Source organism: Cnephaeus nilssonii, assembly GCF_951640355.1.
Source record: "Cnephaeus nilssonii genome assembly, chromosome: 3".
Taxonomy (NCBI): domain Eukaryota; kingdom Metazoa; phylum Chordata; class Mammalia; order Chiroptera; family Vespertilionidae; genus Cnephaeus; species Cnephaeus nilssonii.
The window spans coordinates 43,336,910-43,363,552 of record NC_137074.1 but is presented as its reverse complement, the minus strand read 5'-3'; the positions used below and the strand labels follow the sequence as shown (position 1 = coordinate 43,363,552).

The 26,643-nt window shown below is 45.1% G+C and overlaps 1 protein-coding gene across 2 annotated transcripts in view; it reads left to right on the top strand.

Moving 5' to 3' along the window:
- Positions 1-14,865: 14,865 nt before the first annotated feature.
- The window catches only part of IGF2BP2 (insulin like growth factor 2 mRNA binding protein 2), a 148,630-nt gene continuing 136,852 nt past the window's right edge, over positions 14,866-26,643 (top strand). For both annotated transcript variants that reach the window (XM_079764574.1, XM_079764573.1), the window contains exons 1-2: positions 14,866-15,132; positions 16,671-16,731. In XM_079764574.1, coding sequence (XP_079620700.1) covers positions 14,955-15,132; positions 16,671-16,731 — 239 coding nt within the window. In that variant the 5' untranslated portion in view covers positions 14,866-14,954. The remainder of the gene's footprint in view (positions 15,133-16,670; positions 16,732-26,643) is intronic.

Below are 26,643 nucleotides of genomic sequence, written 5' to 3'. Positions count from 1 at the left end.
CAAGGGGTCCCAGATTGGGAGAGGGCAGTTCTCAGGTGATGCACCCTGGAATCGGGCTCCCTCCTCTCTAGTTCCAGGTGCGTCATCCTAGAACCGCAGCTGCTAAGTCACTGCAGCTCCTGCATTGAGCGTCTGTCCCCTTGCTGATCAGTGCACATCATAGCTACCGGCTGGTCGTTTAGGCTTTTATATAGATTTCTAACTAATCTGCTTATCCTATTCTTTGATTTATAGATTTTATTGAGGTCAGTGGCATTTGGTTCTTCCATATCTCCCTTTTTCTGACATAGTTAGATCCCAATGTTTTTTGTTAAATGAGATTGGTGAATGGAATGACAGCCTTTGTGCTTAAATAGGATGATTCACATCATAAAGATGTCTGTTATCCCTAAGTTAATTTATAATATAATGCGATCTCAATAAAATACCAACAACTTTCTATGGAGCTAGATAAGTTGGTATTAAACTTCATATGGAAAAAAAAACTTGCAAGAATAGCCAGTATCCCCCTCACCCCAATAAAAAGATATAAGGGAGACTAGGCATATCAGGCATGAAAATATACTATAAAGTTTTTATAATTAAATAGTGGGATATGGGCACATAAATAAGTAGACAGACCAGAAGAAAAATAAGTCCAGAAATAGAACCAAGTACATATGAAACTTTAGTATGTGATAAAGGTGGAATCTCAAAATATCTGGACCAAAAGGATTTTTTAATAAATAGTATTGGATCAACTAGTTAGTTATTTGGACATAAAGGTAAAATTAGATCCATACTTCATAACTACACTCGAAAAAAAAATTCCAAATGGAACAGGAATCTAAATATAAAAATGAAACCACACAAGTCCTATTTGAAAAAAAATGAATGAATTTCTCTTTAACCTGAGTGTAGAGGAAAGTTTTCTAACTATAATTCAAATTAAATGGAATAAAAGAAAAGACTGATAACCTTGACTACATTAAAAAAAACATACACACCAAAAAATACTTTTGCATAGAAAATAAAAAAACAAAGTCAAAAGGTAAAACATGGGAGAAAATATTTACAACATATATATATATATATATATATATATATATATATATATATATATATATATATATATAAAAGGCTAAGCGACCATCGCATCCGAAACAACCAAACGGACGATCAAACAGGCTGTGTGGGACGACCAGGCTGGCAGGGGGTTAGTGAGGGGCCACCAAACGACTGAGCAGCAGGCTGCATGGGGCTACCAGGCCCAAAGGGGGGGGGGCTGTTGGGGGTGACCAGACCAGCACAAGGGGCAGTGAGGGTTGACCAGGTTGGTGGGGGGGGGCACTAAGGGGCGACCAGGCCGGCGGGGGGGCAGTTGGGGGTGTCCAGGCCAGCGGGTGGGGCAGTTGGGGGCAACTATGCCTGCAGGGGGGGCAGTTGAGGGTGACCAGGCCAGCAGAGGGGGGGTAGTTAGGTGTGATCTGGCAGGCAGGGAGGTGAGCAGTTAGGAGCCAGTGGTCCCAGATTGTGACAGGGATGTCTGACTGCTGGTTTATCCTGGGGATCGGGCCTAAACCGGCAGTCGGACACCCCCCAAGGGGGTCCCGAATTGTAGAGGGTGCAGGCTGGGCTGAGGGGACCCCCCCCACACACACTCCCGTGCACAAATTTTGTGCACTGGGCCTCTAGTGTTTATAGATAAAGGGTTTATATCCCTAATATTGAAAATTGAGGAAAACAGATCAAAATAAAACAGAGGAATGGATGAAAGATATGAACAGAAAATGTACCAAAAAATGAAATAAATATAACCCTTAAACATATGAAAAGAATCTCCTTCTCACTACATTGAGATACCATTTCTCACCTGTTAGATTAGCAAAAAAATAAAAAATACAATCACACACCTGTTCGCAGTCTGTAGGGAAATAGGCACTCCTATGTACATTGCTGTGGAATGCAAATTAATATTATCTTTATGAAGATATTCACAACATATACTTAAAACACACATGTATACATATACCAGTGGTTCTCAACCTTTCTAATGCCGTGACCCTTTAATACAGTTACTCATGTTGTGGTGACCCCCAACCATAAAATTATTTTCGTTGCTACTTCATAATGGTAATTTTGCTAGTGTCATGACCCACAGGTTGAGAACCACTAGCAGGGTCGCCTAAGACCATTGGAAAACACAGATATTTACATTATGATTCATAATAGTAGCAAAATTACAGTTATGAAGTAACAACAAAAATAATTTTATGGTTGGGGGTCACCACAACATGAGGAACTGTATTAAAGGGTTGCGGCATTAGAAAGGTTGAGAACCACTGACATATACAATCTTTTGACCTAGGAATCCCATTCCTAAGAATTTGCCCTGAAGATAAATTAAACAATACAAAAATATATGCATAAAGGTTACTTATAGCATCATTGTTTTTTAAATTAAAAAATATTGGAATCCACTGACATGCACAAATATATGACATATGAGTACTATGCAGTTGTTAAAAAAATTAATTTCTATGAGATATGGAATGATTTCCAGGACATATTAAGTGAAGAAATCAAAGTGCAAAAAGGTACTGCAGTAGGCTGCCTTTTTTTTTTTTTTTTGGTAGAAAAATAAAAAACATACATGTACATATTTATTTATACAAAAAGAAACACAGGAAAGATAAACTAGAGGTTAATAAGTTTGGTTACCCTCAGGTGTTGGTTGGGAATGAGTTGGAGAGAATCGCAGGAATAGGGAAGGGATGGAAGTCATCTGGCTATACATTTTGTGTTTTTAACCTTTTGCACTTGGATGTCGAGTGTGACTCGACACGGTTAGCATCGGTAGCAGCTCGAGAAAAAAGCAAGCGAGTGCAAAGGGTTAAGTTTTACACACTCAACAACAGCAAAGAGAGAAAAAATCAACAAAGATGAGGGAAAAACTATAATATAAAAAACAAACATATGAACTAACCAAATTTCAAATAAGATAACCAACAATGAAGTGGGAAATAAAACTCAAATAACTTTTAAGCACTGTATTCGGATCATATGCCCTCAGGCTAAACACAAAAGAACTCTAAACTAATCTACACTAATAAAAGAGAAACATGCAACTTGACTGTACCTCCGAGACGCCCATAAGCTACGCCCACCAGCCAATCAGAAACAAGTATGCAAATTAACCCAACCAAGATGACTGCGGCCACGGAGAGAGCAGGAAACTTGGGTTACCCCCAGTGATGGAGGAAGCCAAGCTTTCCTCCCTGCCCTGGCCGGCCCTGGCCTCCGCTCAAGGCTATAAAGTTTCAATTATAGAAGATAAATAAATCCCAGATACCAGGGCCTCCGCTTGGGTCACTGGGGGGCATGGCTGGCCTGCAAACCACCACAGGCCCCTTGCCCAGGCCACAAAATGCCCCAAGGGAACCCCCACCCTGATCCAGACAACCTTCAGGGCAAACCAGTTGGCCCCCCACCCATGCACCAGGCCTCTATCCTATCTAATAAAAGAGTAATATGCAAATTGACCATCACTCCAATGTGGGGAGCGGTTATAGGGTTAAGCCTCGGACTGACCTGCTGGCAAAGCCGCAAACAAGTCCCAGCTTAGAGGGCACAGCCCTCTTAGCATAATTAAGCTTGAACTTGTGATGCTCCCTAGATCTTTCCTGGGTAGCTAATGGGCTGTGGGAGGTGCAGCAAGTGCTGCCAAAACAAGTGCAACTTACAAGAACATTGTAAATTACCTTGTTTACCTCTGACTATAAAATAAAGCATCAGCTTGCAGTCTGGATCTGTTCTGTGGTCTTAGTCATGCACAGAAGATCCACATAGACCCAGCTTATTCTCTTTGTCTGTCTTTTCTTCATCCTTCGCCGGCCCTCCCTCAGGCTCGCCAAACCCTTGGCTGTGCTGGCGTGACACACTCCAACACACAAGATGGCCACCACAAGATGGCCAACAGGGGAGGGCAGTTGGGAGGGACCAGGCCTGCAAGGGAGGGCAGTTGTGGGCAATCAGGCCAGCAGGGAAGGGCAGTTGGGGGCGATCAAGCCTGCAGGGGAGGGCAGTTAGGGGTGACCAGGTTGGCAGAGGAGGGAAGTTGGGGGCAACCAGGCCTGCAGGGAAGGGCAGTTGGGGGGGACCCAGGCCTGCAGGGGAGAGCGGTTGGGGGGGACCAGGCCTGCAGGGGAGGGCAGTTGGGGGGGACTAGGCCTGCAGGGGAGGGCAGTCAGGGGTGACCAGGCCTGCAGGGGAGGCTCTGGAGGAGGCTGCACACAAATGAAAGAGACTAGACAAGAAAGTATAAATTTGGGAATTGGGGGCCAGGCGGGAGCCCAACTCAAGGGGAAGGACTTCAACATGCTCTGGCCTTGCTATCCCTTTTATTAAGATTATGGGATACACCCATAGCCTTTAGGCAGGCAATTCCAATAACAGCTCTATGATAGCCCATCAGCAAGGATTTGCATAAAACTAAAAGGTGGAAGTTGCTTTAGCTACCATTGTCTCAACTAAACAGTGGGTAGTTGGCTCTGACCTTTCAGAGCTTCAAGGTTGACCAGACTTCCGGGTTCCTTGTCCACACCTCTCTGCTAGTGAGAACAATGGGTAGCTTCCAACACCAGGCCTGCAGGGGAGGGCAGTTAGGGGCAATCAGTCTGGCAGGGGAGTGGTTAGGGGGTGATCAGGCTGGCAGGCAGAAGTGGTTAGGGGTAATCAGGAAGGCAGGCAGGCAAGCAGTTGGGAGCCAGCAGTCCTGGATTGTGAGAGGCATGTCCGACTCCCCGTTTAGGCCTGATCCTACTGGGATCAGGCCTAAACGGGCAGTCGGATATCCCTCGAGGGGTCCCAGATTGGAGAGGGTGCAGGCTGGGCTAAGGGACACACACCCCCGTGCACGAATTTCGTGCACCAGGCCTCTAGTATTATAAATAGTTAGAAACCTGGTGAACAGCCTTCTGTTTTTGCAGAAGCATGGGTTAGCAATTCTGTGTATTCTAGAATTGAGCAAATAAGTAAATATATTGGGGATAATGGGAGCCAGGTTTCTCACCACTGAAGGAAAGCTACAAATATGAAAAGTGGGAAGGAGAGAATGAACCCTGCAGTATTTCATTGGAATTAGGGGTATCATCAGTGTGAATTTGTGAAGTTGTCAGTTTGTTCCTCTACTGGACCACACACAGTCAGCCATCCTATCCTATATAATAAAAGCCTAATATGCAAATTGTCCCCTTGACTGGAGTTCGACTGCTTGCTATGACATGCGCTGACCACCAGGGGGCAGCGTGGAACATGGTGGGCGTTGGCGACGTGGTGCTGGCAGCAGTGGAGGCGCTGCCGGCCCCGATGAGAGCAGGACTGGGGTGGGATGGTGAAGTAAGTGAGTGGGTGTGGGCCCAGGCCAAGGCGGGTGTGGGCCACTGGTCACCAGGCAGGGGCCCGATGCCACACCAGTCCGATCACAGGGCAACCAGCGGTGGCGGCAGGACAATTGGGCCCCTGCAGGTGGTGACCAGAGGCAGTGGTGGGGCTGCCACCAGGCTCCCTCAGTGCCTGGGAGCTGGGCGGTGGCAGCAGGGGTGGTGGCACAATCAGCAGGGTAATTGGGCCCCTGCAGGCAACGACCACCTGGGGTGGTGGGGGCGGGTCCGCTGCCCTACTCCCTCAGCACCTGGGAGCCAGGCAGCAGTGGGGCCATTGGGACCCGCAGGGGGTGACCAGCGGCAGCAGTGGGGGCGCAGGTGGCCGGGAGAAGGGAGGGAGTACCCAGCTGGCAGCCAGCAGCTGCTAGGGACACTACCAGTGTATGAATTTCGTGCACTGGGCCTCTATTCTATCCTATATAATAAAAGGGTAATATGCAAATCGACTGAACAGTGGAACAACCAGTTGCTATGACACGCACTGAGCACCAGGGGGCAGATGCTCAATGCAGGAGCTGCCCCCTGATGGTCAGTACACTCCCACAGGGGGAGCGCCACTCAGCCACTAGCCGGGCTGATGGCTGTCAAGCACAGCGGTGGTGGCGGGAGCCTCTCCTGCCTCCGCAGCAGCACTAAGGATGTCTGACTGCGGTTTAGGCCTACTCCCCCAAGGAGCAGGCCGAAGCCATCAGTTGGACAAAGGCTCCTGGACTGCTAAAGGGTGCAGGATGGGCTGAGGGACACCCCCCAGTGCACAAATGTCATGCACTGGGCCTCTAGTCCTATCTAATAAAGAGGGAATATGCAAATTGACCATCACTCTGTCACAATGATGGCTGCACCCACAGCTGAGGCCAAGTTCCCATAAGGAGCCTTAACGAGCAATCAGCAGGGACCTGAGGCTACGCCCTCCCCCACCCCTGTGGGGCTTGACAGGGGACCTCAGGCCGCGCCCTCTGCCCTGGCATCAGGCTGGGGGACCTCAGGCCGCGCCCCCCGCCCCAGCACCAGGCCAGGGAACCTGAGGCTATGCCCCCTGCCCGGCGGGGCTTGACAGGGGACCTCAAGGTGCGCTTCCCATCCTGGTTCTGGGCTAGGGGATCTCAGGCTGCTCCCCCTGCCCCAGCGCCAGGCCAGGGGACCTCAGGCCAGGCCGGGGGACCTCAGACCGCATCCCTGCCCGGCGGGGCTTGACGGGGGACCTCAGGCCATGCCCCCTATCCCAGCACTGGGCCAGGGGACCTGAGGCTGCACCCCCCTGCCTAGCTGGGCTTGACGGGGGACCTCAAGATGCACCTCCAGTGCTGGGTCAGGGGAACTCAGGCCATGCCCCCTGCCCAGTGGGGCTTGACGGGGGACCTGAGGCTGTGCCACCCCCTCCCGGAGCCGGGCCGGGGAACCTGAGGCTGCGTCCCCCCGCCTGGCGGGGCTAGACAGGGGACCTCAGGCCATGCCCCCCACCCAGTGGGGCTTGACAGGGGATCCCAGTCTGTGTCCCTTACCTGGCGTGGCTTGATGGGAGACCTCAAGGCACACCCCCCCCCTGGTATGGGCTGGGGGACCCCAGGCCATGCCCCCCATCCTGGCACTGGGCCAGGGGACCTGAGGCTACACCCCCTGCCTGGCAGGGCTTGACAAGGTTAGGACTGGCCGGGTCTGGATCTAGGCCAATTGGGGGGGGGGGGCGGCCGGGTCTGGTCTCACGCGATTTTGAGGTGCATGTGGGTGGGCGGGGACTTGACTCTGGGTCCCGTGGTGCACCCCAGACTCTGACAGGAGGAAGGTTTTCATATTCATTTTACTAATTTTCTTTCATCTCTGACACTTCTATTATAGGGAAAGGGCAAATAACAATATTGAATTATTTCCTCTAATTAATTCCTTTTTAATGTGCATGAATGTGCACCTGGTCACTAGTCCTATCTAATAAAAGAGTAATATGCAGATTGACCATCACTCCAACACACAAGATGGCTGCCCCCATGTGGTCAAAGATGGCTGCCCCCATGTGGACACAAAATGGCCAGCAGGGGAGGGCAGTTGGGAGGGACCAGGCCTGTAAGGGAGGGAAGTTGGAGGCGATCAAGCCTGCAGGGGAGGGCAGTTAGGGGTGACCAGGCCAGCAGAGGAGGGAAGTTGTGGGTGACCGGGCCTGCAGGGAAGGGCAATTGCGGGGGATCCAGGCCTGCAGGGGAGAGCAGTTGCGGGGGACCAGGCCTCCAGGGGAGGGCAGTTGGGGGCAAACAGGCTGGCAGGGGAGCAGTTAAGGCATCAATCAGGGTGGTTAGGGGGTGATCAGGCTGGCAGGCAGAAGCGGTTAGGGGCAATCAGGAAAGCAGGCAGGTGAGCAGTTGGGAGCCAGCAGTCCTGGATTGTGAGACGGATGTCCCAGATTGGAGAGGGTGCAGGCTGGGCTGAGTGACACCCCCCCCATGCACGAATTTCGTGCACCAGGCCTCTAGTATATATATAAAAGCCTAAGTGACCATTTGCTATGACACACACTGACCACCAGGGGGTAAACGTTTAACACAGGAGCTGCACCCTGGTGGTCAGTGCACTCCCATAGTAGGAGCGCTGCTCAGTTGACCAAAGGGCACCAGATGCCGGGCTCATGGCTGGCGAGCACAGCTGTGGTGGTGTGAGCCTCTCCCATGGACACTCCCCCTGCGTGCCCCTTCCCCCATCTGGACTGGGACTGGGACCAGCATGGGGACTGGGCACAAGCCTGCGGCCGCTTCTTGGTTATGAGCACCGATATCGACCTAGGACGGGTGCACGGAGACCACAGCGGAGCAGCAGCAAGCTTACCGAGTGGTGGCGGTGGCAGGTACCATGGGGCCAGGATGAACGGGAGTGGCTTGGGCTCCTCCCTGGCTGCCTGCCGCTTCATGTACTACTACATCCCTTGGGGGATGTAGGATTGCTGGTTTCAGCCGATCCCCTCAGGCCAGGCTGAGGGACCCCACCGGCGCACAAATCTGTGCATCAGGCCTCTAGTAGTAACAGGAGAAGGCAGTCTATGGGCACAGATGCAGGTATGCAGGCAGATATAGTTGGAATTTGTTAAAGGGCTCTTTTGAATGCTTCTATTTTCTCAATGAAATACAAAGCAAGGTTATCAGCTGACACCTAGTGTAGATGAAGAGGAATAGGAGGAGGGTGTGAAGAGAGATGAGATGGTACGAAAAGACCATCTATGAGAAGGGAGAATGATTGCCAGGGGGCCTATACCTTCATTTTTACTAGATATTGACAAATTGCTCCCCAGAGTAATTGTGCCAATGTACACTCTTGCCTGCAGTGGATGGATACTTCTGAGGCTCTACACCCTCACAAATTCCTTTTCTCAACAGAATTTTTGTCAATTTGTGAATAATTTTAGCTTAATTTGTCCAATTACTCACAAGTTAAGTGTACTGTCCATTTGAGGTTCACCTGTGAATGAGCCTGTTCATTTCCCCCCATTTTTCTAATGGTTGCCTTTTTTCTGATTGATTTGTAAGTTCTCTTTATGCAGTTTGGATAATACATCACTGTTTACATTATGACTGTACAAATATTTTCACTGTTGTGCCTATGACCATTGCTCCTTTCTCGTATGACTATGTGTTTTTCCTAGAGTTAATGATTTCCTTGTTTCTCCATGTGCCTAGTTTTTCCTATACCTGTGACTTTTTTCGCCAATTTCCAAGATGCCTGCCATCCTCTCAGAAATAATTACTATGCATTTATATTTGAGTCCCATTTTGGTTTTGTTTTTTTTGTTCCTTGAAGTCTTCACTTTCCAAGCCATCTATTCTTTTGTTCTGATCTGTGCTGGTTGCTCTCTGGATGGCTGCATTCCTAACATTCTGGATCTTCTCATCACAGTCTCCTGGGTTGGATTCCATATTTCTCAAATCCCATGTCTTCCTCTTCCATAGTCTTGCTGGCATGTCATCCTCCAGCAGCTTCCCCAAATGGAGACATGTTTAAATCCTTCATATCTTTTATTTTATTTTCCAGTACATTTGTTTTTTACAGAGGCCTGGGTTAGCTTTTAAAAAAATACATGTAATCAAGGATTGAGCATATAAACAAACATATTGTGAATAATGGGAGGGAAGAAAAGGACTGGAGGTTCGAAATGAGCTGTATGGAAGAGTAGGAAATGCTGCAAAGGCATTGGACAGCAGAGGCCTGCGACCTACCCAGGGATCCACAAACCCTTGCTCGGGAACCTTTAGTTTCAATGACTCAAAAGAATAACAGAGAGCAGGAGGAGGAGGCTGTTCCGTGGGCACAGGGTCCTTCATGTCTTTTTAATTGATGGTCTAACTTGGTTTAGAATTCTAGATTGAAAATCATTTCCATTCCATTTTGAAGGCATTGCTTTACTGCTTCCCAGATACCTTTGTGTTTTAGAAAAATACATTCCCATTCTCTTTCCAAATCCTTTTTATGGGACCTCTATTTTCTCCCAGATGCTTTTATAATTTGATTGAGTTCTAAGTTTCACCATGGTATGCTTTTGCTTTGGATCTTTTGTTCTGGGCCTTCAGCGAACCCCTTCAACCTGAGAGTCACTTCTTTAATTCTGAACCACCCCCACCCCCTTTTTTCCCCCCATTACTTTCTTAGTTCTCTTTCTCTCAAACTTATTTCTGAAGTGTGGAGCAGATGCTATTTCATGTCTCTGTGTCTTTGCATATACTGTTCCTTCTGCTATTCCTTCTATCTTAGCAAACCCCTACTTATCCTTCAAAACCCATTTCCAACATCAGTTCTTCCATGATCCCCTCCCTGACCTTAGACTGAATGAGCTGTGCCTCTCTCCTATGCTCAGTCTACTGTGGCACCTCGAATGCCACACTATAATCTGTTTATTCATCTTCCTCCTCCACTGATCACAAACTCCTTGAGAGCAGGCTGATGTTTACCCACTTCTGCAACCTCAGTGCCTAACATTATGTAATGCCATGAATAAATGAATGAATTCAACAAGGCAAGAAAAGTGAAAATTTCCTCCCTGCTACATGTCAAGCATTGTGCAAAACAGGTACCTTTGCAAATATGTTCATTTAATCCTTAGAGTAAACCTCAGCTGGTCATTGTTTAATCAACAAATACTGCCTGAGCCCCTATTGTATGCCAGGTTTGATACTGGCCAAAGAATAAAAAAGACAAGACCTCATTTCTCCAGAAATTTGCCATTGAGAAGACTTTCTTTTCTTATACAATTCTTTAAAAATTGACATTTAATTCACATACCATAAAATTCACCCATTTAAAATGTATACTTCAGTGGTTTTTAGTATATTCACCAAGTCATGCAACCATCACCACCAGACAAGGTATTTTTTTATCTGTATAAACAAAGTTCTGGCCCCAGCTGGTTTGGCTCAGTGGGTAGAGCGTCAGCCTGCGGACTGATAAGTCCTGGGTTCGATTCCACTGAAGGGCACATGCCTGGGTTGTGGGCTCGATCCCCAGTATGGAGCGTGCAGGAGGAAGCCAATCGATGATTCTCTCTCATCACTGATATTTCTCTCTCTCTCTCCCTGTCCCTTCCTCTCTGAAATCAGTACAAATCTATTTAAAAATAAACAAATACAATAAATAAATGAAGTTCTGTGTGTATCCTGGAGTGAAATCAGAGGAGGTGGCAGGAGTTGATCAGGGGAATAAATGCATTCCAGGGAAAGGGAGCAGCATGTGCACAGGGGCAGAGCTGCGAGATGGCCCAGTACATGGAAAACAAGAAGAGTGCAGGAGAGACAAAGTTTACAGGGAGGAAGTAGGTTGGGCTATTTTACAAGTGAGGAATCGGAAGCTCAGAGAGATGAATTAACTCAACTAAGGTCAGACAATTTCTCTTTTGCTAATGCAAGAAAAGGTATCTAAAAGAGATTACCCTACCACTGAATCATTCCCAATGAGCAAGCAGGGGCTGACACCACCTAATATTATTTTTTTTCTCAAACAGTACAGCAAATAAGCTTCATTTTCCTTAACACTCCTTATATTACCTAGAAACATTGGCCATAACGACCACCATCGTTAAACAAAAACATTTCCACCACAGTTTAGCAGATTCAGAAGGTTATGCTATCAGGAGGAGCTCTGTCCACAGACAGCAATGTTTTGGCCATGAAAGTCCAAGACAAAGCCTTCATATGTCACTGGCTCGTGGGAAGCTAAAGTGTGTTTGCTCGTCAAGTTTCAAGTCCCCTGTATGACCAGGAAGAAACGGTTCTACTTTCCTGCCACTCAGTTTTCCTACCTGCAAAGTGATATTAACAGATCTTGCCCCAGCTACCTTACCACCAGTCTGCCCAGAAGAATCACTGGGAAACCAGGAGGATCTGTACTACCTTTGAAACTCTTGAGGAAAAGGTCAGTTAATACATGCTTTCAAAAGTAATGTGCCTACTACAAGAATTTCTCCAAAATCTGACCTCAGTTGAACAATTATAAAATCTTGGGTTATTAGGTTTAAATTTAGTCCAGATCAATTTCCATTTCATCTCTGGAATGGAGGTAAAGAGTTAAGGGAACTCAGGAGAAAACAGATAGAAAATAAAGTTTTGTCAGGCAGGGGAAATGACCTCTGGATTTCTGGTTTTGCATTGGGAGGCTGTCTTTTTGTTGTCCCCTACCCTCCTCTCTCCCCTACCAGAAGAAACTGTGTGGATGCTACAACTCAGGTGTGGGGGAAACATGTCCTTCATCATCCTTACCATTCAAACCCTTCTGCAGCACCACTGTTTGCAAACCACCAGCAGGGTGAAACACACAAATCACAGCAAGGAGTAGTTATTTCTCAGGAAAAAAGTTTGAAAGTGACCCGGTGAAACAGGGTAGAAGAGTTCACCAGAAGCCACCTCTGCCAAGAATCCTTAGATGTTTGCTGCCCACTAGAGAACCCATGCTAAAATGTTTGTGGTTTTGCAGAACCAAGGAGTTGACATATCTGAAAATATTCCACAACAAAAACAGTTTTACTAAACTTTCAGAGAAGAATGAGATCAATGATCCCTGCCGCTCTCTCATCTCTCTTCTAGAACTCTGAATTACTGGATATAAAACGTGCAAACATAAAGGTGACCATACCAGTTAGGGCATCTGTGTTAAAAACCTGATGGTAGTCTGTCCTCTTGTCCCCTCCCCCAGACTGCTGAAATTTATGCACACACAGCAGTTTTCATTTGTGATTCTCCACTACGTTTTACTAGGGAAGCATTCATACCCAGCTCATCTATTAGTTTGGGGAATAATGGCCACTCCCAACCTCTGGAGCAGTAAAATCCAATTCCTTTTCTAGAGAGAGTAAATATGTGAACATTTGAAACCAAAGCAACTGCAAATGTCTAGGTGAGAATGAATACACTGTTTCCTCCTCTGGATACATAAATTACTTAAGGAGTCTCCTTCCCTAAAAGAATTTTAAAGCTCACAAGTTTCTGGGGGAAAGAAAAAAAAGCACCAAATGCATGTCCACTGTGTCTCAACACACTACTCAGCTATCTTTCATGTAGCCCTTACAACAACCCTGCCAACGGTTGGTTGTTCTATCCTCTTCCTATATATGAAGAAACCTAGGCTCAAAAATGCTGGAACATTCCAGGAAACGCGGCTGGGGGCAGAGAGGAGGAAGATCTGAGCCCTAAGCAGATAGGCCTTGCACCTGACAGTGTTTTCGGGACAAGAATCACCTGGCAGTACTTGTGGAAAAGACAAAATCCAGGGTCACAGAGTCAGTCTTTAGCGTCCAAGGAACGTGTTTTTTCTTTTCTATTTTAAAAAAGGAACCATGCTCCCTCCACCCCACTCATCAACAGGAAAGCTTGGGAAAGACAGTACTTCACAACCCAGCCAGGAGATTCGAATCTGTTCCATCCCTATTATTTGCGGCTTCTCCACCAAGAGACCCTTTAAAAAAAACACATATCTCTGTCAAACCACCTCTCCTAAGCGCCCCCCGCCCCCGCCCCCCCCCCCCCCAATTCCAGATCTTGGAATCTCCTTCTGTCCCTTCACCTCTGAATCCTGCCAATTTTTTTTTCTTTCTTGTAATATTTCATTTCCTGGCTGGGACTGGGCTCTAACCAGCAGACTTCCAGCCGGGCCTCGGAACTCGCAGCGGTCTCCAGTCTGTCTGGCTCCTTCCCAAGACCCTCGGCTCGGGCAGCTCTTATCCCAACCCTGCCTCTTCCGTCGGTCACGTTTTTTCCTCCGCTTGCAAGGACCTCTCGCCTCTCCCGGCCCTTCCCAGGTTCGGGGAACTCCTACACAGCCTGAGCGCCTCCGCTCCAGCTCTGGGACTGAACCCTGCCTCGCAGCGAGCTTCGTCCTCCCGGCCGCAGCCCCTGTCCCCTCCCCGCCCTCCACCTGGCTTCGCCCCGGCCGCCCCGGAGCCTTCGGCACTTCCCAGAATAGAGAGCAGCTGCTAACGTCAGGCCGCCCCCCGCTGCGGGGTTCCCGGCGCACCCAGTGCGGGCGGAGGGGGCGTGATTCCGCTCTGGCCTTCCGTCTCCCCACACGGGCCGGGAAACTGAGGCCCAGGGCCAGGGGAACTTCCACGGGGTGCAGAGTACGTGAGGGCCAACCGGTCCAGAGCCCCAATCGTCCCGACTCCTGTCCGCGATCCCTCGACCACACGCGCCGCTGGAGAGCTGGGCGGGGAGCGGGTCTCGGAGCGAGCGCTCCGCCCAGGAACGCGCAGGGCGCCAGACCCGACCAACTCGCCGCGAGAAAGTTGTTGTCTCCCAGCCTGTACTCGCCTCTCACCTCAGAGACACACCTTCCCGCCGGCCCTGGCACCCGCGCTCGCACATCCGGTCCACCTTGCGCACACCCCTTTCCACGCGCTCCTCCGGGCTCTCCCTCCCACGCTTGCGGCTCCCAGCCGCTCCCCCGCGCCCCCTCGCGCACTCCCACCCGCCCCGGGCGCGCCTTCCCCGCCCCGCCGCTCGCCGGTCTCCGCGCCGCGCCCGCCGGGGTTCTGGCGCCCGGGAGCCCCACTCCTGGGCTGCGACCCGCTTCCGCCCGCCGGGCGCGGGGCAGAAATCCGGGGAGGCGCGCGGAGCGCTCCGAGCGCGAGGCAAGGGGCGCACGGCGCTGGGCGGGGAGGGGGCGCGCGCTCGCTCACTCTCGGCGGCGCACACGCCGGGACAAACTCTCTCACAGACACTAGCGGGGTGCGCTGCCGCCGCCGCCCGCCGCCGCTCCTCCTCCCACCGCCGCCTCGAGAGGGAGAGAGGGAGGCAGAGAGAGCGCTTTGTCCGCGCGCCGCCGCCCGGCCCGGGACTCTGCCCCGAGGAGGGAGCCGCGCTGAGTCCCCGCCTCCGCCTCTGCCTCTGCCCCCGGGCGGGCCGGGCGGCCGCGGTGGGGGGAGCCAGGGTGAGGGTGGGGGTGGGTGGCGGGCGGGCGGAGGGCGGGGAGGGGGGGAGGTGGAGGAGGAGGAGGAGGAGAGACGAGGGTAGCGGAGGAGGCGAGGAGTGCCGGGTACCGGGCCGGGGGAGCCGCGGGCTCTCGGGGAAGACACGGATGATGAACAAGCTTTACATCGGGAACCTGAGCCCCGCCGTCACCGCCGACGACCTCCGGCAGCTCTTCGGGGACAGGAAGCTGCCTCTGGCGGGACAGGTCCTGCTGAAGTCCGGCTACGCCTTCGTGGACTACCCGGACCAGAACTGGGCCATCCGCGCCATCGAGACCCTCTCGGGTGAGCACTCGGCGCTGTCCCCCTCCCCCTGCCTCTCCCAGCTCCAGCCCGGACGGCGCCCGGAGAGGCCGAGCCCGGCGGGCGGCGCCCGGCGGGGGCTCCCGTGCCTGCACGCTCACTTCCACGCCACGGACCCTCAACTCTGACCGCCGCTCCCCTCCCCCACAGCTCGGACTCACTCCCTGCCCTCCAAGCCGCAGCCCAGGGGCGACCCCTGTGCGGCTCCGAGGGTCCCCGAGGCTCGCTCGCTCTCTGGAGGGCACCCTCGTTCCCCTGGCTCTCCGAGCTGCTCTCCAGAGTTTCCCCACCCCCATCCTTAGAGAGTCCCCGTCCCCCCACTTCACTGACCTTCCCGTCCACCCCCTTGGTCAGGGACCCCCCCAAATCCTGCATCTCCTCGCTTGATCGGACCTTATCCCTTCCCGTGCCTCGTGCCCAGGACCTTCTGCCTTCTGGCGTCCCTGAGCCGCACTCCCCTTTCGAGCCCCCTCCCCACCTAGCCCCGCGGTCCCCCACTTTCGGCACCCCCTCGGCGCCATCCTGATGGCCCTCTCTGAAGTTTTGAGGCTCCCTCAGCCCCAGCTCCTGAACGACGGCACATCTCTTCTCGGTCCTCTCCCGAACCTCAGTTGCCTCTCGCTCGTCTCTCAAGCGCTCCTATTTTTCTCTGAATTTTTTGTCCGATTTTATTGAGAAGAACTCGAGGCGGGGGGCTTTCCGCCGCCTGTCCCCCCGCCTCCCGCTCGGCCAGAAGCACCTTTTTACGAGGTGCCCTGTCTCAACTCGGTGGGGGCCCGGGCTGAGAACCGGGAAAGAGGAGACCGGGGGGCCCCGCGAGCGCGCTGGAGCCCAGACGGGAGACGGAGAGCGACACACACCCGCGCGCGCGCGCGCGCACTCCCCAACTCTCCCTCCCGCACACGCACCGCCTGGAGCTGCGCTCGCCCCCAGACCACAAGCCTGCGCCCCCACGACCCCGGGCCAGGCCCGAGCCCCTTCCCCACCAGCGCGCGGAGTGGGGGCGGGGCGGCGGCGAGGCCAAGGTGACACCCAGAAGCCCGCGGGGACTAGCCTCTCGCAGGAGTGGACCCCAGGGGGCTTCTGCGCGTCTTCTGGGGGCCGAGAGGAGGACTAGGCTGGGAGGGGAGCGCTGCGGAGGCTTCGGGACCCCGGGTAGCGTAATGGAGAGGTGGGGGCCGAGGGAAACGCGGCCGCGCCAGCCCTGCAGCTTGAGTTTCAAATGAGCTCATCCTTTCAAATTGGCGCCGCTCTTTATTAAATTTGTTTTTCCGGTAATGCCACCCACAGCTATACCTGGGGTCGGATTCTGGCTCACGCCCTTCCCATTTCGTCCCCAGAGCCGGGGCGCCCATCTTTCTTCCCACTGGGAACCAAGTTTGCCCAGCTGGAGCCGGTAGGAGACCCATTGAGGGCACCCGAAGGCGGAGCCCGAGCGTGGAGTTCTGTGCGTGCTCCTCCTAGACCCCCGCCGGTTTCCTACAAGGAAGGTTCTGAGTGCTTTAATTTCTGTTTTAAAGGTAAAGTGGAATTGCATGGGAAAATCATGGAAGTTGATTACTCAGTCTCTAAAAAGCTCAGGTAAATATATTTTGCTTAGTTATTTTGTGATTGGGCTTACGTATAAGTAAAAAATACACTCCGTTTTTTAAAATGTGCTTTTGTAATTTTGTAAAAAGGCATTTGTTTTGTATTGGATATAACATAGTTTAGAAAGTTACATTACTTACTTTCATTATATAAGGTGTTTACTGGTCTTGGAAAATATCTGGTGCCTTACTGGGAGTGGTGTGTGTGTGTGTGTGTGTGTATCGAGCACTAGCTGTGTTAAATTTTGAAGGGACTGTTGAACTTGTTTGTCAAAACTTGCCTCCCACCCCTACCCCCAGCACAATGGCAACAAATGCTTGTCAAGACTTCCTGTGAGATGTTAAGAGTAAACATTTACTGTGTCCGCTAAATTGCTTAACCAAACTTAGCAATTAATTAGTTTTCTTTTTTAGATAGCTTAATGTTGAATAATAAAATAATTCAGTAAGGGGGTCAATATTTTGCATAGTACTCTAAAGAAGTGGGTTGTTTGGATTGGATAGCAGTTGGAAGCCAGACTTTTGTAGTCACTGTGACTGCTGAATATTGCTTCTGAGCGCTTTGTTGTTGCTGTTGCTTTTAAGATATGTTTGAGGCTAACCAAGTATCACTATGAAATCTATAGTTATATTTAAGTGCACTGTTAATGAAGGAGTAAAAAGGTTTGTGGAGGTTGGAATTCTCCTGTGATTTGCTTACATGAGAAATGTCTGTCCATAAGGAGAGAATGAACAACATCTTTGTTTTAAAGTTCATTGTGGACTTTAAATTTGGACCCTTTATTATTCTAGATTTTTTTCCTCCACTGTGTTGTAACTTAGTTTGTATCCCATTCACATACATTTCTTCACCATTAGTCATTAAGTAGCTGAATTGGAGAGAATCTAAGTCTTTGATTTACTATCTTTAAAATCTCTGATACTCAATAATGTAACCATTTACTTGATTTTTGCCAGGATTGAATAGATTTTAAAACAAACTATCCAAATTTAATGAATGCTTAGATACTTTGTTAAGAATTTTAAAAAAATTGTGTGCACATTTACAGATATGTTTTATCTTAAGTAAGCAACAAGAATATCTTTTGTTTGCAAACGATGCTGTGGCATATCAGAAAACTACTTAATACTTTTTTTAAAAAGAGGTAAAAGTTGTGATTTGCAGTTTTGTGGGTAATATTAAGCTAGTTCTCTAGGAAAAGATGTATTCTAAATTTGTATACTTTTCTTTAATTTATTTATTTTTTGCTTCAGAAATCCAGGTTGTAGCTTTCTGATATATTATTTGTTGTAAGTTTAAATTATTGATCTTACAACACTTGAAAATTTGAATATATTGAACAAAGTTTGAAAGAATCACCTAAAAATATTTAATTGGCTATGTTTCTACAAATGCCTAATTGTATTGGCAATATAGCTGTTTGGAGTACTTTTTTTTAGGTTGTAATTTGTAAAACTCAGTGCTATTTTAACTTTGGTGAGTTGGTGTCTTATTTCATGTTGCAATATAAGTGAAAACCAGTTTATCTAAAGTTATTAGTATCTCCTAAAACTTCTCACAAGCATACTATTTTTTTGTTCAAAAGGCAGAGATAATTTGCTGGTAGATGGAGTGTTACTTAAACAATTTTGTGGTGTTTATATAAGAGTTCAGAATTAAGAGCATATCCCAGATTTTTAGTATTAATTAAATAAAGAGCAATCTAGGGCTTATACAGCCCTATTAGTGCATGATTTCTTTGAACATGTGGGCGATATGAAATACCTAGGGGGCAGATTAAAATGTGCTGTGTATGATTCACTACACTGAAGATGTCTGACATACCAAATGTATGCATAAGCTGTTGCTGTAGAGGGTTACATCATTGCTGATTGGATGGTTTTAATCTTTTTTTCCCCTTTATTAGTTTAAAGTGCAGAAATTAGTTACTTGTACTGCAGGCTAAGGGAGAGATAGCTAATGAGTGGTATGCACTGAGCTCAGACTCCTGGGATGGAGCAGCTGTGTGTTCTCATGTACAGGGCTCTACCACGGTGGTGGCTTTCAAAAAGCAGGGCACTGTGACATTTGAAACCAAAGCTTTTATATTATATGGTGACTATTTTAGTGTTCTTGTGTTGCATTTCTATGAAAATTAACACATTAGGAGTAAATTTGTCAGAGTTAAGTCAGTTCTATATGTGGTTTTTGTGTTAGTTGAAGTGAAAATATGAAGAAAACAATTCATCTTGATTGCTTGCTTACTTAAATAATCATTCAACAATTGAGTGCTCATTCTCTTTATATTGTTCTGATTTCTTTGTGTTCTCAAGAATTAGTTTTAATATATACATTCTGAATAGATTTTTTTAAGCCAATGATACTTTGGGAGGAGATGTTTTTATCTTAAGTGATGAAATTATTGGCATGCCATTTGCTTACCAATTGGGTCTTTGGTATATCAGTTTATATGTGCTATTATATTAGACAGACTAGATACCATTATTTTCTAAGGTCACTCAGAAATAGAAAACTTTTTTTTTCTTTTTTGCCACATGTATTTCATTCTTATTAGATGCAAATTGTAATGTGAACCATATACAAACCATCTATTTCTCTTTCTAAGTTGAGTTCAGGCTCTGTTGAATAAAAATCTTTGAATCTTTTTTTCTCTATTCATATTTCTTGGTAGTATATATGAAACAAAGATTTCTCAATGAGGAACAAACTGGTAAGGGCTTTAAAGTTTTGTTGAAAGCTGTGGAAGTTTCCTTGATAGAAATTTCATTTTTGATGTCGATGAGTGTTTAGTTGTGTGTGTGTGTGTATACACACTGTATAAATTGTTTTGAACTAAGACATATGCTAACTTGAATGCGCTTTGTAACTGAAGTTGAATGATTCTGTAAGAAACAAAATTTTGAAAAATGCAATTTCTGCCCACTTCTAGGAAATAACTAATTGGTGCTAGACTTGCTTTCATTGAGATGGTGTGAATACTGTGAGGTAGTGTAGGAAAAAGCTATGAATTTGTCTTTCATGACTTAAAAATCAGTAATTGTGTTCTCTCCAATGCAAATGAATTTGGTCTCCTATAGGAATGTTAAAGAAAACAGTATCTCAATTGTATTTTGCTTGTATGTACTACATTGTGTATAGTTGAATTAAATACCAAAAAGAAAAAAACACCCAACCTCTAGCCCTCCCTACCACAAAGGCTTTTACTACATCAATTTTTAATTCTGTAGCGACAGAAGAGATTTTAAGAGGTTAAAATCATATGGTAGCCTCTTCTATCAAGAATTTATTGAATTGGAAATTAATGCCTGTATTTAATTATATAGGTTCCATATTTGGATATACTATATATTAAGGTAAAATTTTTATATCAAACTGTCAGGTTACTTTTGATTTGACTTCAAGTTGAATGTTTAGTTTCCCATTTTAAAAAAGACTCATAATTTTTTTATGTGATTCTAGGTCATGTCATAGAGAATCACACATTTTTGTGACCTTTAGGAGATAATTTATTAAAATTAAAATGGAAGCAATAAAGAAAAAAATTACTTGATAATTTATGTAATAACAGGTTTAAAATTCTACTTTATGTTTTAAATGACAGGTCATTTGATGTTTTTACATTTAGTTAAATACTAAAAAAACATTGAAATCTATAAATCAAAATAGATTTTATATACTGCTTGATTTTTCAATTTTCCAAATTCACATCAATTTTAATTTGTATTATAGTAACTTATAAAAGTATTAAATGGCCAAACACCTAAATATTAATTCTAAAAGTTGATTGGGTGGCATGTAATACATTTGCCAAATTGTGTTTTCAAAAAATAATAAATTTTTTTTGTAATTATGCTTTAGTATAAGATGACCAATAAATTATGCTCTCAGAGTTGTTTTTTTTATGTTAACTTGGGATTATCATTTATATAGAGAAGATGAGAGAGATTAGTAATAGTTGTATAACACCTTTTATACATAAAGATGTAAAGTACAATATATTTTTTAAGAAGAAAAATATTGTAAAGGACATTAGAAAAGTTATAACTAATTGCAGGTAAAAGTTAACATTTCACTATTGTTTTGATTTTATGGAGGTAGCTCTGACTTTTAAACTGGGGGATGTAAATAATGTTGATATGTGTGTAAAAGGAAAGTAACTTGGGTACATTTATTAAAAGTCAAAACTATGGAAGTCAGATTTCTACAGGAACTATTCATACATATTTGATATTTTCAACTTTATAAATATTTGCTGTCGACTGCTGAATCACTCTTCCAAGTCTGCTAATGAAATCCTCAAAAGTAGATGAGCAATTGGTCAGAGTTGTTAGAGGATATTATTTAAACTTAAGTGTGTCATCTCTGTGATTCAGTGGGGTGTGTGCACATGGGTGTATGTGTGTGTGTGTGTTTTGTTGGGGACAGTAGTTTCAAACAGATGGTATCTAGAGGGAAGAGAAGGAAATCTTTAATTGAGCAACAATTACTCTGGATTTCAGTTATGAAAAGGCAAATGAAAATCAATAGATGTTTGAACCTTGTGACAAAGGGAATCAAATCCAATGATACTTGCCTGAGTGATGCCTAACTCCAAACTCATTTGCATTGGAGGAGGTTAACCTTGTGGTAGCCAGGGCACTGGCACCTTAGTGGCTTCTTCAGTGAGCATGCTGCTGGAAGGACTATCCAATGCAAAACTTACTCTCCTTCCTTTTTGCTTGGATGTCCCCTCTCACTAATACAGTTAACAAGTGACTGTGAAGGCTTTGATGATCTGTAAGCCATTTTAAGTGTTAGAAAATTCAAGATTTGCATATGCAGATTCCTTTAGAAATTCTATACTGGGCAAGGCAATACATTATTTTGCAAAACAAATGTACTGTGAGAAAATCAATTTCATTAGAAGAAACATAGGATTAAGCTAGTTTCTTTGGAGGATGTTAAATTATATGTTTCAAAATAATATTTTTTAAAAAATTCTCTTTAAATATCACCAAAGTGTCTTCAATGTTCTTTTCGGCGGGGTTCTCTGTTCTTAAAGAAGAGAGAGGTGGAGCTTGGCTAAACCAATTTTCTAAAACTTAGCATAAAAACATAATCTCTCAAAAGTTATGATTAACTTCTTAATTTGAAGGATGAGACAAATCTGTTTAATAAAACATGTCCAAATTTATTAGTCAAAGTTTAATTCTTTTTATACTTAAATTCAAGTTCAGGTTAGTTTGGGTAGTCATTCAAAGCACTATCATTGAAGGAAACATAATAGCAAATAAACAAGAAACACCTACCAGTTAACAGTGTTTCCTCTGATTATCACCATTAAATTTTTTTTAAAAAATCTTTTACTTTATAATTTGACTTCATGCTTACAAACTTGTAATTTTCATTTGGTGGCATGGACTGTATGAGTTCTATTTTGGGAAGCAAAATTGCAGAGTGCTCAAAGCATTATTTTTAAGGTTTTACTTTTCCTGTGTTGATGATGGACTTTAGTCTGGTCTTTCCATAAAATAGTGAAGAAAAATTATTTTCTTCTGCAAAAAAATCCAGATACTGTTGATGTGGCTTACAAAGAGGATGGGAACTATAATAACTGTCTCTTTAGTTTGGTAGAGTCTAATGACATATTGAGGTGTAGAGTAAGTAGACCAGAGAAAATGAATGCTGTTGCATTACTAGCAGACAATGAAGTCCAAAAGCTCAGCATATGTCCATCATTTAATAGATAATATGTCTCCTCTCCAAGCCTCCGGGTCTCTCTAAATAATAGGCTTATAGTTTTGAGATACATTTTATTTGCTTATTCCTGGATTTCCTGGTTATTTATCTGTTTTACATGTTATTTCTTAAAATATGAACATTTAGTTAAAATTTTCCCATTCTATTTACTACCAAGAACATTTCATAAAATAGGTATTTTAATGAGTCCAATAAATGAAAATTAGGAGTTCTGACACAGGTTTTAGACTTTCTAATACTTACCTAGATTATAAGAAATGTTGTACCTAATGACCAAGAAAATATGTTATGGGATCATTGCAATAAGAATGGTATTTTCAGTTTTTCTTATTAGCATATAAATAATGTGTACAAATGTGTGACAGTTTGCCTTAGGGGAAGTTTGAATTTTTAATATTTGTTTTAAATGTGACCAGAAAGGTTGTTTCATGATTCCATGTGCTGATGGATAAAAAGTAGCCTTATCCCAGGGAGATAGAAGTATTTTTAAGCACCTGCTGCATCTTACATTTATATAGCGCTGATGATGTCACAGCCTCTTTTACACATTATTTCATTCATTTCAAATGAAGAATATCGGACAATTAATATCCCCTTTTTTTACAGATGAGGAAACTGTAAAAAAGTCTCAGAGAAATTGAATAACTTGCCCTAAAGCCTCATGGCCATTAGAGCTAGAACTCAGGTCTTCTGAGCTTCAGTCCAGTGTGCTTCTCCTACATTTACAATATTTTAAATTAAAGAAGTCACCCGAAAGTGTTGTAAGATTCAAAGGGTGCCATTCAAGAGTTATGGAAATAGATGAAAATAGGTTTGTTTGTGAATGACCCATTGCAACAGTCTTATTCTTACATCAGTCTGCATGATCTATACTTTGTTACAGTTTTTTAGAGAAAATAATTGGAAACAGGAGTAACTTAAAAATAACCAGCAGCGTTACCTCCTCCCATCGTCCTGCTTGCCCTTAGACAGAAATGGGGGGATGCCTAACTAAGCAGGTTGGATTTTGTTTTTCCATTGCTTTTTTCAGGGTTGCCTTCTTTGTATTATGAAATAGGACATTGCCAAGAAAGATATATCTTTCAGCACCGGAGCCATACAGATCACACAGGTAGCCCTGGTAAATGAAAGTCTAGGATGGGTTCTTCACAGGTTTCAGCCAAAACATTGCTGGAGGGCAGATCTGTGCTTTGGTGTAAGTGTTTTCCTGGCGGCTGCCAGGTCTTGCCCGAGATTTGTTGCCTCTCTGCTTCACTCTCCATGTCAAATATAGCCTTTGACCTCTCCCTTGGGGATGGAATGAGTATTAACAGGATAGCATCCATAAAGTTTTCTCAGAGTTCTTCATTAATGATATAATCACTCAAAAACATAGTCAAGAAACTAAGCATGCACAGTACAGTCCATTTCTCCTCAATTGTAAACTTTGGCATTTATCCTCATTGCCTTTAACTTTTGTGTACACTCATATTGATGATAGTGGTGGGGGGAGGGAGGAAGGAATTACCAAGAAAAAAAAAATAGGTGGAAGAAGATTATTTCCAACTCCACAGGTGTTTCATTCTTTAAGTTCGTACAGTTCAGAGTGGGTATCACATGCTCTGTGGAATTCTGGCTCAGAAGATGGGAAAAGGAAGAAAGGTGACTGATGTGCTGGGCACTGGGCTAGGCCATCTGCATATTTCATCCTGACCACAGCCTGGAGAGATCTGTATGTCATCCCTTTTACAGCAGGACCGCAAAGCTCCAGGCGCCAAAGCCCCTCCTTCCGCCTGACCACCTGCTGCCTAGAAGCAGTGGCCATGTTACCCTCGTGGTCCGTCTCATTTGAATACAATCGCAGCACCCCAACAATAAAGTAGAGAGTTTGTTAAAGTGTACATAGGTTATGGAGTAACTTTGTACATTTTTCCTAACTCCGAATACGAGATAAAATTTACACGTATGCTACTGATATGCAGAGGAAATGACACTGAAGTTTAGTATATTTTTAATATAGTTTAAGAGAAAGAAAACTAAAAGTGTTAGTCATAATTTGAGGAAGCTTTCTTGAAGTATCCTATAGTAGAAGCGTTGGTAATTATATAAAGTTAAAAAGACGTTTTAAAAATATTGTTGTGGCTAAAAATTAAGTGTGAAAAAACATATATGTATGCAGTATGGGGGGAGGGTCTGCATTTGTGCTTTTGGCCCAGATATGTATATTTTTTAATCCTGAAAAAAAAAAAAAAAAACACCACACAAGAAAACTCAAGCTTTTTTGTTCAAGACCTAGAATGTTGCACGAAGTTTGATATGCTTTCATTTTTATCTGTGTATTTTAACATGTCTAGGGTTTGGAGAAGGAAAATAAGGGATTCTTGCAAATTACCTTTTATAAAGTGGTTCATCTTATTAACATTAGAAAATTTTAAACCTTTTTGACACATGAAAATGTCAGTGATAGCAAAGGAAGTAGAAAAGATATATATGTGTTTTTGGATGTAATACTTAAACTTATAATGCATTTGTGACTTTTTTTTTAGTAAATAGGAATTAAGATGCAGTGATAGTGCCAATAAAATGAGATATATAAGAGTTTTGCTTCTAGGTAGAGAGGTGCTTATTTGATAAGAACATGATTTTATGATATTTATTGTGAGGTTAAAATAATGGGTTTTCTCAGTCAAGAACTTCTAATAGAGCTTAAAATATTATCAGAAAAAACATCCTTATTACCACGTTATATCTTCTCTTCATTCTTTCTCTTCAAAAAAAAAACAAAGTGAAAAGTATGTAATTGAGTGTTGATCCTGGACAGGTTAACCTCAAACCAATTCATGAAATAGAAGATAATTTGAAAAGCTCATTTGAGGATAGGCTATCTAGTTTTTTTTTTTGTATTTCAAGGAGCCCTTTTACTTTAGTCCCTCCTGATCTTTGTGGTTTTAACAATGGATATTTGGAGAGGAAAAAAAAAGGTGTTTTTCATTATTGTAAGGGTAAGGTTTTGGAGTAAAATGTTTATGTGACTTTGCGTCAGAGGTAGATGATGAAACAATGTAACACTGAAAAAATGCAGTTTAGCCTCTTCAGTTATAAGGAAGAAAGAAGAAAGGAGGAAGGGAAGGAGGAAAGGAAGAAGAGAGGGAAGAGAAAGGGAAAGGAAAAAGAGAGGGTGGGAGGGAGAGAGGGAAGGAGGCAGGCGGCCATAGACGCATAGGTGACTGAACTTTGTCCGGTAGCTCGGTAGCTCGGCACGCTCGGAGAGCACATGGGAAAGACCGGTGCTCGCTGATGGTGTGTAGAAAACAGTAAGTGATTCCAGTGGTGGCCCAGGACTGGAAGTCTCACACAAGTTGTTCTTTTCTTTGATGTTTAAAAACTCCAGGAGTACGGGGCTGGCCTGCCCCACAAAAGGTTTTACATTTCTTTCTATGAGGCCCCACACTGGCCACTTCCCCTCTCTGTTATTCTCCTTCCCCTCTGTGTTTGGATGGTGGGGCAGGGCTGGAAGGTGCCTGGTGTGCGGGCCTGCCTCCGCCCTGTGCCCCCTCGCTGGCTGAGTTTGGGGAAGCCGGGAGGCTTGTGTGTGCTTGCTCAATGTGTTGGAATGTATGGGTTCTGTGGCCTGTGAAGCAGTCCTGCGCTCCTCCATGGTTGTGGGGGTCAAACGTCCTTGTAGGCCTTTGTGAGGGCTGAAAACTTGGGAAGGATTTTCCCAGGCCTGAAAGATTCCCCACTCCCACCCCCCTACCCTCCACAGTGCAATTTGTATTTATTCTCTGTGAAGGGAAAACACATCTTTTTTTTTTTGAATCATTGAGGGATAGAGAAAATATTGTGGATGCATAAATAAGCTGGCCTCTTCCTCCTGTATCCAGCTGTACTCTTTCCTCCTTTCTCTTCAGACTGATAGCGATGTCTTCAAATCACGGACAGGGAATTCATAAACGGAGCTTTTTAAAACTCTCGGTTGTGTCGCCCTTAAAGATGACATTGAAGACCTTGAGAAACCAAGTTTTAAGCTCAGATATTTAAAAAGGTAGGACTTAGTCTTCCTTTTAAGGAATAAAAAGAACAAACTACTAGTTGATTAATGTTCTTCCAATTTTTCAGTTAAGATACATATTTTTAAGTTCACATTTTATTTTTATTTTTTCCTTCACAAAGGTTTGAGATGGC